This window comes from Moschus berezovskii, chromosome 5, assembly GCF_049115385.1.
Source record: "Moschus berezovskii isolate FMDL1 chromosome 5, NW_MosBer_1.0, whole genome shotgun sequence".
Classification (NCBI taxonomy): Eukaryota; Metazoa; Chordata; class Mammalia; order Artiodactyla; family Moschidae; genus Moschus; species Moschus berezovskii.
Window position 1 is genome coordinate 105,680,018 of NC_142464.1, and position 12,076 is coordinate 105,692,093.

Genomic DNA, 12,076 nt, shown 5'->3' on the forward strand with positions numbered 1-12,076 from the left:
TATCTGGCAAGTGATGCTTATTAAATGATGGCTAAGCGGTAAAGAATCTGGCTTCCGTGCAGGAGACCTGGGTTCTATCGCTGGGTTGGGAGGATCCCCTGGAGAAGGGAATGGCTACCCACTCCAGCATTTCTGCCTGGAGAATCCCATGGACAGAGGAGCCTGCTGGGCTACAATCCATGAGTTCGCAAAAAGTGGGACACAACTGAGCAACTACCACTTTCATGTGTTCGAGACCGGGTTCAAGAAGGTCAGGACCCACACACACACCTCTAGAGGCCACTTCCCCAAGGACAAGACACATTTCCAGGCAGTCACTTGCGTCAAATGACTGAGACTCCAGTGCCCCACCGCCCCCACCTCCCCATCAATTCCATCCATTAAAGAAAAGAAAGGCATCACAACTCCAGGCCGCAGAGTGTCAAATATATTGATGGTTGTAAAGGGACAGCTTAGAGACATTTTTGGTCTGCTGAGATGGCGTGCAGTATACAGACATGCTCTGTTTTTTGAAACCATGTCATTAAGTTTTCAAATACATCTGTGTTTTGAACATGATGTCGTGTTTTTTTTCATTAGCACAGTTTACTACTCTACAGATTCTCCTAGAGTAAATAAATATAATGGCTGTTTGCAGAGCAACTACAGATTTGTTTAGATGTTTAACAAGGTGAACTATTTCACAATTAGATCGACCTCGAGTTAATAGCAAGATGTTTTTCATTTGTTTTGTTCACTGCTCTAGTGGGAAGGGGGCGGGGGGTAACTTTACCAATTTGTTTTCTGTTCACATGTTCAGTTGCCAACAGATTCGAAAAGGTAATGAAAAATAACAGACTGTTAAAAAATTAAATTGCAATTATACCATGGGGTTTTTTTCCCCCAAGACCCTTGCAGTCAGATAATTTAAATTTACAAGAGGAAAAAATAATACACATCATGGAAAACTAAGTAACAAAAAAAACTACTAAAAAATACATCCATAGAACACAGTGGTCACTTGTAAACAGCTCAGAAGGGCAAAGAAAACAGACAGTCCTTCTAGAACGTTACGCAGTCCAATGACAAACTCTGCCTTTTTTTTTTCTAGTGGCTATTTTCCTACCACAGTGTTGAGCTTCATTATTATATTAAATAACTTATATGGGTAAAAAGGAGTTTGCTAACCAGCAGCCAACTCAAAACCTTGTAGGAAGAGGGAAGAGGGGAATTCACAACACAGCCCGAGCTCAGGGAAACTAAGTCCAAGGTTGGCTTCCAGCCAGCCTGATCCCTCTGGGGCAATGTCACTGAGCTTCAGTTTGGGATCTAAAAGGAAGGCTTGCTTCCCCTCCCTTCTCTCCCTTTTTCTTTTAAGTTAACAAAGAAACGTGGGCTTCCTAAGAGCCAGCCCTCAGCTGGGCAAGTCCCATTAGCAGCAAATGTTGAACCAAATTAAAAAACAAAAAAAACAAACACACACACACACACAAAAGAAAGCTCCATCCAGGTGCAGAGCTGTGATTCACATGGAAATTCCAGGAGATGAATCATTGCAGAGCTGGGACCCTCAGAGGATTCTTCCTCAAGTGTCCTCAGTGAACATTTCAGTCTCACAGAATCTGAGTCAGTCTGTCAGCTGCAGGGAGCAAGGTCCCCATCTGCTCTTGAGGGAGCGTGCTTGCAGGGACTTCATGATTTTTTGGTAGCACAAGATGCCCGAACACAAAGGCCAGCCCCTCGATGATCTATGTGATGTAGCGGCGGCGGCAGCAACAGCAGCAACCAGCAGCCCACGTGTTAAACTCTGCCCAGGAGGCTGGATCTGAGGAATGAAGAACACACGATCAGAAGGAAGGCGGCAGATTATCTGAAGGAGGATGAAAATCCCCACCTAACACTAGTTTTATCTTTCCTGTGTTTGAAGCTTGATTTTAAATAGTTTACAGTAAGTCAGACAAATATCATGTGATATTACGCGTATGAGGAATCTAAAAAAATGACGCAAACGAACTGATGGACAAAACAGAAACGGACTCACAGACAGAAAACAAAGCAGGATTACCAAAGGGGAAAACGGGGGGAGGAAATTTTAGAGTAACATATTCACACTGTCCATGCATGCTAAGTTGCTAATCCACTGGGATTTGCTATACCCAAGTTTGGGAATTTCTCCACATCTCTAAAGTAATAAAAGTATATAGGGTAAGATAGAAATTCTATATTAATAATTAACTTCTGACTTTTTCCAGCTTTACTGAGATATGTGTGTGCTAAGTCGCCTCAGTAATGTCTGACTCTGTGACCCTCTGGACTGTAGCCCAGCAGGTTCCTCTGTCCATGGGATTCGCCAGGCAAGAATACTGGAGTGGGTTGCCATTTCCTTCTCCAGGGCATCTTTCTGACCCAGGGATCAAACTCGCATCTCCTGCATTGCAGGCAGATTCTTTAACTCTGAGTCACGGGGGAAGCCAATATATACACACTACTATATATAAAATAAACAACAAAGACCTATACTTAATATTTTGTAATAACCTATAAAAAATCTGAAAAAAATATATATATATCTGTGTGTATACATATATAAAATCGAATTGCTTTGCTATACACCAGAAACTAACACAATATTGTAAATCAACTATAATAAAAATAATTTAAAAATAAATTTTAAAAAAAGGACAGAAAAATATTAAGCACTGAAGTCTTTCAGATTTTCTGGGAGAAATGCTAGTTCAGGTAGGTACATCATTTGAGAATCTGCTGTTGTTCAGTTGCTAAGTACTGTCCAACCCTTTAAGACCCCATGGACTGTAGTGTGATAGGCTCCCCTGTCCTTCCCTATCTTCTGGAGTTTGCTCAAACTCATGTCTATTGAGTGATGCTATCCAACTATCTCATTCTCTGTTGTCCCCTTCTCCCGCCTTCAATCTTTCCCAGCATCAGGGTCTTTTCCAATGAGCAGCTCTTCATATCAGGTGGAGAAAGTACTGGTGCCTCAGTTTTAGCATTAGTCCTTCCAATGAATATTCAGGACTGGTTTCCTTTAGGATGGACTGGTTGGATCTCCTTGCTGTCCAAGGGACTCTCCAGAGTCTTCTTCAACACCAAAGTTCAAAAGCATCAATTCTTCAGCACTCAGCCTTCTTTATGGTCCAGCTCTCACATCCATAGACGACTACTGGAAAAACCAGACCTTTGACTATATGAACCTTTGTTGGCAAAGTGATGTCTCTGCTTTTAATGAGCCTCAGTATCCATTTAGCATGGGTGGTTTTGCAAAGAACCATCGCATACTTCTTTTTTATCTTCCTTGGGGGTGCTCTGCCTTGCCCAACACCTGCAACACCCTCAGCGTCATTGCTCAACAGCACAAGAGCATGTCCAGAGCTGTGTCAGACATAAGGGAGGAGCTAGTGCCCACCCTAAGGGCTCACAGAGCAAACAGTAAAGAAGAAACAGCTCCAATCCTTTGCCTATCACCACAATTTGTTCTAACTATAATAATTCCAATGCCTCTGTACCTTATCTCTCTCTATAAAAGGTTCAAAGAAGGCCTAAATTTTCCTTTGAAACAAAATCACAGAAAAGCAAATATATATTAGATACCCTGGTTCATAAAACCTAGCCCTGATCGAGTTTAACGAAGGCTCCCAAATGACTCTGGAAAGAAGAGAAAATGGGCCTGGTACCAAAAGGCACACGCTCCTAGAGTTTCTCGGTAAAAATACACAAACAGCAATTTTGATTGTAGTAATTCTATATCTTGGGCTACTTTCACCCATCAAAGCATCTCAAGTTGTTAAAAGACAAAATTATCTATCATAGTTTTGTTCAAAAATACTAATAGAATAACAAAATGTTTAAATTTGAAAAGATTGTGGATTATATTTCAAGTCCTAACTCTCTCTCTCAAACCAAAGAGGGGACCAAGATCTAGGCAATAAGTGACACTCTCAGATTTATTAAACCAACTGGTCTTTATCTCAGGTCCGATAAAATTTTAGTGTTAGAACAATTCTTATCTTTTAGATGAAGAAAATGTGTCAGAGGCCTTTTTAACACACCATGGGGAAATTTCAGTTCCTCATCCCATAAAATACTGGGAGAGAAAAAGAAGCACAGAGTCACTGTATATCTGCCAGTATTAAAAAAAAAAAGCAATAAAACTGAATGATGGCAATGAAGATTTAAAGCCACAAAGATTCAGTAAACAAGAGATAAGCTACAGAGAGGGCTTGCAACACGCAGGCAGGGACTTCCTACAGCAAGCACATGGCTTTTTTCACTTAAGGCCAACATGCTTAGATTTGTACAGCAATGAGACTCACCTTAAGGACTTCCATCTGTCTTTCTCTATATGATTTTCCGGTCCTTCACTTTCATAGGAAGCCAAATAGAGAGCTACAATCAACCAAAAGGAAGAATGCATGAATGCCGAAGCCTTCTTCTGATACATTACCCACCTCCACTTATCCCCCATTCAACCTCAGCCAAGTCCTATGGCAAAGCACACTTAAAACATCAAATTACAATTGGGAAGCTTTAGAAACACAGAACACCACTTTGCCCCTCCTGGATCCTCTCAACAAAATGCCAGGGGCCTCTAGACCAAAAAAGCACTTGGTTAAGTAAGACAATTTATTATTATTATTTTTTAAAGGGATACTTGTGAAAGACATGCAAAGTCTGACATGCCCACAGCATATCTCCCAGGTTCTATTTTTTTAAAAGCTTATTTATATATCTATATATATATATATATTTTTTAATTTAATTTTGGCTGGCCTGGGTGGGCTTTTCTCTAGCTGCAGTGAGCAGGGGCAACTCTCTGTTGCAGTGAGAGGGCTTTTCATTGTTGTGGCTTCTCTTGCTGCAGAGCACGGGCTCTAGGATGCTCAGGCTTCAGTAGCTATAGCACTTGGGCTCAGCAGTTGTGGTTTCCAGGTTCTAGAGCACAGGCTCAATAGTTGTCGAGCATGGGCTTAGTTGCTCCACCGCATATGGGATCTTCCCAGACCAGGGACTGAACTCTGTATCTCCTGCAATGGCAGGCAGATTCTTTACCACTGAGCCACCAGGGAAGGCCATAACTAAGACCATTTTTGAGGCAAAGAAAGCTTATAAAGGCAAGCCACAGGACTGGAATATATACTCACATTTATACTCTTTACAAAAAGGAGGAATGGGATGGGGAGCCTTTTCTGCTTGCTTGATTGATTGATTGATTTGGCTGTGCCGGGTCTTAGCTGTGGCACATGGGATCTTCAATCTTCACTGTGGCACATGAGATCCAGTTCCCTGACCAGGGATAGCAGCCAGGCCCTCTGTACTGGGAGTGCAGAGTCTCAGCCACTGGACCACCAGGGCTTTTAAAAAGACTCCTGGACCCCTGTTAGCTTTTAAAAAGATCTTTTAGCAGGTAAAAAGTTAGGGTTTTTAGGTCAATTTTTCACTGTTCTGTTTTCACTTTAATTTTAAGTCAAAAGGATTTTCAAAGCTTTAAAAGCTTGGTATTAATCCTATCTTCAGAGGTAGGTAACAATCAAGCCCCCTCTGGAATAGATCTTATTAATTCAAAATGTTCTTTAGTCATTATCATAAACACTATCAATCTACCATGAGAAATAGTTAATAGTGCAATTGATTTGTATAATATTAGGCCATAATAGAGTAATATAATCAATCCCCAAGTCTTTTACAAACTTTAAATATCCGGTCAGTTTTTTGGGTACACAATCACTGTTTCTGCCTCAAAGTCCCTAATGTTTTAACAGGTTAAAACTTTCCATGGTTTATTTTTTACAAATAGCAGTGGGTAGCAACTGCTTTGTTTTTTAAGTTTATCTTGAATTATCAACATGTCATGAAACACCTTTTTTCTCCATTAAAGCAAGCCTGAACAAGGGGAAAAAATCCCTCAGTAACTTTCCATTTGTGCCCCAAAGCTCTGTAGATCTAATATTATAAAAATTTGTTTAAACACAGAAATGTACTATTTGTGGCTGAATAGTGAGTGCCTGACTCAAATATTTTAGGGATAAATCACACAGTTTTTTTGTGCAACAGAAAACTCAAGATGAAACAGGTCAGAAGACAGGCTTCATACTACATAAGGAACCAGACACCAAGCACTTAATACATTGATTTCCTGATTGTAGGGTCTACAGATCCTGGTAGCAGTCACAGCTTAATAGGCTACCCACCATCTTCACTGAAGACTGGTACTGTAAGCAGATACTGTAAGATCTTCCGGTCCCTCTCAAATGGACACTCCACTTGTTTCCACGTCATGAATTCACTCACTTGTTTGGCCAGTTCCCAAAATTTCTACAAAAGAATCAAATGAAAGTTGAATTGAAAGGCAGTTGTCAAAAATCATGAGCTTGGATGAAACCACTCCATTTAATGTTCTCTTCTGGCTTCTAATCTTCTGAACTACATCATTTTCTTAATTTAAGAAAAATCAGCTATTGATATTTTTAGGTAGTGGTGAAAAGTTACTCAAATATCTCTGGATAAGAATAATAATGGTGTAGCTAATTCATTCTACTCAGCACTGTTATCTTCTCACAGATTAGCAAGGAAAGAGAAAACCTGGTTTGCAAACTTCAGAATCAAGCTCAGATGACCCGGCCTCTCTGCACTTGGTGGAGAGGCTTGTCCTCTGTGCTCAGATTTTTGCAGCCTACTCTTACCTCAAAGTTGACATGGCCGTTGGGAAGGCGGTTGGCACAGCCCTCATTGAGGAAATAAATATCTTTGATCAACAGACTGAAGAATGGTATCACAATCTAGAGAAAACAAAAATATTCTGGTTTGTTTTGGGCAAATAAACATTTAGTCTCTCATCAAACAATACAAGATGTTAATGAAGGGATTACATAGTCGCTGTTCAGTTGCTCAGTCATGTCCAACACTTTGCGACCCCATGGACTGCATCACGTCAGGCGCCCCCGTCCCTCACCATCTCCCATAGTAGGCTACCATTGATTAGGATGGATGCAGTGTTTTGTTGACCTCCCATGACAGCCATTTCCTTCCTTACATAATTTTTCTGAACATGCGAATGCTGTTAATAACCAAAATGAAGCAAAGATGAGTGGCACTGGGAGGTGGATGGCTTCAGGTTGTTTTCCTTATTTTTCTCAACATAATAGCATATAATAAAATCTGAAAGTTCTAGTTATAATCAAAGGGACAAGATCTAAAGGACTCTTGCTTTTCATTCAGCTAGAACCAAATAGTAATAGAATACCTGCCATTGCAGGTACAAAGATTTTTTTTTAATGGTTTATTTATTTGGCTGTCCTGGGTCTTAGTTGCAGCATTAAGAATCTTTTAGTTGCAGCCTATGGGATCTAGTTCCCTGACAAGGGCTTGAACCTGGGCCCCTTGCATTGGAAGTGCAGACTGTCAGCCACTGGACCACCAGGAAAGTCCCACAGGTACTAAGATTTTAAAATATGTGACCCATCTGTCTGTGAGGATCTGTACTTTTTCTATCATTTACACATCTATATTTTATTTTTCTTTTTAGAGGGACATTTTCTTTTCTGTTGAACTGTATATATGCTCAGTCATTCAGTCATGTCCGACTCTTTGTGACCCCATGGACTGTAACCTGCCAGGCTCCTCTGTCCATGGAATTTTCCAGGCAAGAATACTGGAGTGGGTTGCCATTTCCTCCTTCAGGGGATCTTCCCGATACAGGGATCGAACCTTGCACAATATGTTGTGAACACTGAGCCACCTGGGAAGCCCCTTCTCTTGAAGACACAGCTCAAGATACATGAGAATTGGGAGTTTTCAGTAACAGTTGCTACAAACTTTCTATCGAGCAAATCTGGCTTTGTATGTCAGAACAAGTAAATACCTGCTCCCTTGGGAAAGCACCAAAGTAGTATGATACCTTGCACAATATGTTGTGAGGGAGGCCCAGGTGAGGGGGGAATATGAATGTGCAAGTTAACAGTTGTTTAAAAAACAATGAGCCTTCTGTAGGAAGCCTTTCCTGCCTTACATCTTTGGTTTGATAGAGTGGTATTTAACGAATTAACCTAAAATTATAATCTCTGAGACAGTATCCTAATTCCTGCTAAATCCAGAAGGAACAAAGAATAAGACTCTCTGTTCTTCCCCTTTGTAACTTCTACTTTCTCTCAAATGCTAACGTGCTTTTGAAGATTCTAAATTTGTGACAGTGCAAACAATGCTGCAAACACCCGTGGGTGGGCCTATGCTGTTTACCAAGAGCAGGTTTTTGAAGTTTCCCTAAGCTTATGACTCACGTGGTACATCTATGCTAGATGAAGGGGAGGTCCGGAAAACATATGCTTTGGCTTATACACAAAAATATTAGCATACATTTTCACTTCTAGAGAGAAATTCAGATTTTCCCCTAAAGTCATTTAAAAAAGATAGGCTTTGATTATTTTTTTGTTTTGCTGATTTCTTGACAGCACTTTTGAATGTACTTTAAAAGAAATATTTATTTCCTTATTTATTTTACTCTTTTGGCTGCATGCGGTTTTGTGGCTGCACGGGTTTCCTCTAGTTGCTGTGAGTAGGTGCTACTCTGTACTTGTGGTGTGCAGGCTTCTCATGGCAGTGGCTTCTCTTGTTGCGGATCATGGACTCTAGGTGAGCAGGCTTCAGTAGTTCTGGCTCAGGGGCTCAGCTGGACCTGAGGCAGGTGGGATCATTTCGGGCCGTGAATCAAACCGGCGTCCCTTGCACTGCAAAGCGGATTCTTAACCACTGGACCAGCAGGGAAGCCCTGAATTATTTGCTAGTGTCTGGAAGTCTCTACACTGAATTCGTAAAGGTCCCTTCATAACCTTCTCATAATATTACTGGCTATTTTTCCTATTATTTTAGAACTAAACAGCCATCACAACAAGGATAGAAGCACACCTGCACCTCACTTCTTTGCAAGACCACCTGTGCCTGCAAGGTGTCGGGCTTTGCCTCTGCCAGGTCTCAGTTTCAAATCTGGCTCCACACTTGACTGGCCCTATAATCCAGGAGTCTGCCAACTGTGGCCCGCAGGCCAGCCCATCTCATCACCTGTTTTGGAATGGCCTAGAGGTCATGCATTTTACATTTTTAAATGGCTGGGGAAATAGCAAAAGAATAATATTTCATGAGCATGAAGTTAAAATTCCAGTGTCCAGACAGCTTTAGTGGGAAACAGTCACGTGCATCCCCTCACCTGCCATCAACTATGTCTGCTTTTGCGCCACTATGTCTGAGCTCAGCAGATGCAACAGAAACTGTGCAATTTACAAAGCCTAAAATATTTATGATCTGGTCCCTAAAAGAAAAAGTTTGCCAACCCCAGGTATAAGGCTAACATATTAAGAAAGCCTAGTTTCTTCACTTTAAAATGGAAACAGTGCCTCATTGACTTGTGGCAAGGATTAAATTAAGTAATACAAAACTCGACCTCAATTAAGCATCCCCCCCAAACCCACGCACCCCATACAAGGGGACAAACACTGCTGATGGATCATCATCAGGAAAATGAGGACTGAATTATAATTAAGGTGGACCTACATATGGTACTGATCACTCACTGTCTTACAAGGATATATAAACTCTTCAGAAGCTCTTGTCACATGCCTCTAGCTGGGTGGCAGAGGCTATAGCATATGTGAGGTTTGCATTCATGGTGTGTGCCATACAATCCAGTCTTTTTTTAAAAATAAAATTTACTTAAACCAGAAAAAAATTAAGAACAATTTACCTATTTCCCCTATTCCCTACCTCATGTCTCTGGTAACCATCCATCTGTTCTCTGTATCTATAAGCTTGTCTTAAAATGAAAAAAAATATATATATATATACATTTAGATCGCACACATAAGAGATCATACAGTACTTATCTTTCTCAATCTGATTTATTTCACTTAATGTCTTACAGTTTTACCATGTTACCACAAATAGCAAGACCTCATTCATTTTAATAGATGAATAATATTCCATTACATATATAATGAATAAATTGCAATATGTACATATTTGTATGTATATATTATACATATATGTATGTGTGTGTATGTGTGTGTATATATATATATATATACACACACATAAATGACAATTTCTTCATCTATCAGTGGACAAGACTGTTTTCACATCTTGGCTTTGTAAATAATGCTGCAATGAACATGGGGTACATATATCTTTCTGAATTACATAGTGTTTTTGATATGCTTGGATAAATACCCAAAAGTGGAATTGCTGGACTGATCCACTTGATTGTCAGAACTACTTTTCCAAGATGCAGCAACAGAAATAATCTCCCTTATTATTCCTGCTCTGTTCCTGACACTCATGTGCTAGACAGAGCAGTCTCACAAGCTCCTTCACCTTCTCATTTCCTCATGAATGGTTCCCTTCAGATTGGCAGGCCCTACGCAAACCCACCACAGTAAAAATCAGGAGACTACAAGGACTCTGGATTTCCAGAGCTAAGGTAGACATACAGTCTACTAACAGGAACAAATTTTGGTTTCTGAGCAGTCTTTCAATGAAGGCTTCAGTGGGAAAACTTCTCAAGTAGTAATGTTTCCTAATTCCCTTTCACAATATTCTAAATTCAGAAACTTGGCAGCTACACCTTAAAGGAGTTATCAGTTCCACACCTAGAAATGAATGGTGATGAGGAGGAATGAGTTCCCATGATCAGAAATGGGATAGTAAAAGTATTTAAAACCATACACTCGCATGAGGAGTGGTTAAAAACCGGGAGACACAAGGACTCATAGGAAAAACAGCTATTTAAGGATCGTTTAATGGCCCCTATGTGACAGATAGATATAATCTGTTCTATGATGTGGTTCCTAGAGAGAAACCACATTGGCCACATAAACATAATTCAAAGAATATCAAAGATTGTATTACTCTAGTCATGTTGCCAGAAGACTTTAAAATAGGCAATAACTCAGAGGTAAAGAGTTTACCCTCACTTCAAAAAAATAAAAAAAGGATCCCAATTCTCTTGAATCAAAGATGGCTCTTATCCCCCAGATGCTTCCATTCATAGACTTGGAGGATGACTGTGAATGAGAAATGTCATATTTTAAAAAATGATACCATTTGTTTTATGAATTGGAGAATACAATCCATATGCTCAGACAGAACTGGTTTAAGAAAAAAATGAAATTAACGTTGACAGAATTTATTCAATGACAGAAAGGGTAAATACTGTTTTTCTGGAAAAAGCTATCAGAGTCCCATAAGTATAACATTCACTGAGATCTTGGTTGTGGGGGTTGGCCAGTGCTGCAGCTCCAGACTTAGTGGTAAAGAACATGCCCTCCAATGCAGGAGAAACAGGAGACTCGGGTTCAATCCCTGGGTTGGGAAGAACCCCTGGAGGAGGAACTGACAACCCACTCCAGTATTTTTGCCTGAAAAATCCCATGGGCAGTGGAGCCTGGAGGGCTATAGTCCATGGGGTCGCAGTGAGTCGGACACAACCGAGCAGAGTAGGCATGCATACGTGCACGCAGTTCCTGATTAAGAGAGATGACTCTACCGCCGCTTCATCCCTAGGACAGAGACCCCTCTAACTCACAGAGGTTCTGCGGAGAAAGCCTTGCACATTCTGGGCACTGCTATCCTCCCACAAGTGTGCTCATTTTCTGAAGCTTAAAAAGCTTCTGGTTAGAGTTTTCTCAGTCTAGTCATGAAGTACTGAGATGTGGAAAAGTAGTACTTAAAAGCTCATACAGGGACTTCTCTGGTGGTCCAGTGGTTGAGATGCCACACTCCCAATGCAGGGGACCTGAGTTTGATCCCTGGTCAGGGAGCTAGATACCACATGCCACAGCTAAGACCTGGAGCAGCCAAATAAACATTTAAAAAATAATAACAATAAAAATAAAAGCTTATATACTCCCTTGGGCTAAATTGACAGTCATCTCTGCTTCATCCCCACTCCAACCTTGCTTCTTTATTTAAAAAATTAATGTATTTACAATAGCTCTCAAACATGATCAGAACCGACATTTTAGATTTTGGTGAGAAGCAATTTAGCAGGCTTAAAAGATGGGGTTTCTTTTTGCATTTGTTTTCATTTTAGATCATG

General features: G+C 40.5%; 1 protein-coding gene across 2 annotated transcripts in view; it reads right to left on the minus strand.

Moving 5' to 3' along the window:
• Nucleotides 1–405: 405 nt before the first annotated feature.
• RASGEF1B (RasGEF domain family member 1B) overlaps nt 406–12,076 on the minus strand; it is a 37,891-nt gene continuing 26,220 nt past the window's right edge. For both annotated transcript variants that reach the window (XM_055434567.2, XM_055434568.2), the window contains 4 exons: nt 6,678–6,773; nt 6,186–6,309; nt 4,311–4,383; nt 406–1,804 (listed from right to left, as the gene is read on the minus strand). In XM_055434567.2, the coding sequence (XP_055290542.1) occupies nt 1,780–1,804; nt 4,311–4,383; nt 6,186–6,309; nt 6,678–6,773 (318 nt within the window). In that variant the 3' untranslated portion in view covers nt 406–1,779. The remainder of the gene's footprint in view (nt 1,805–4,310; nt 4,384–6,185; nt 6,310–6,677; nt 6,774–12,076) is intronic.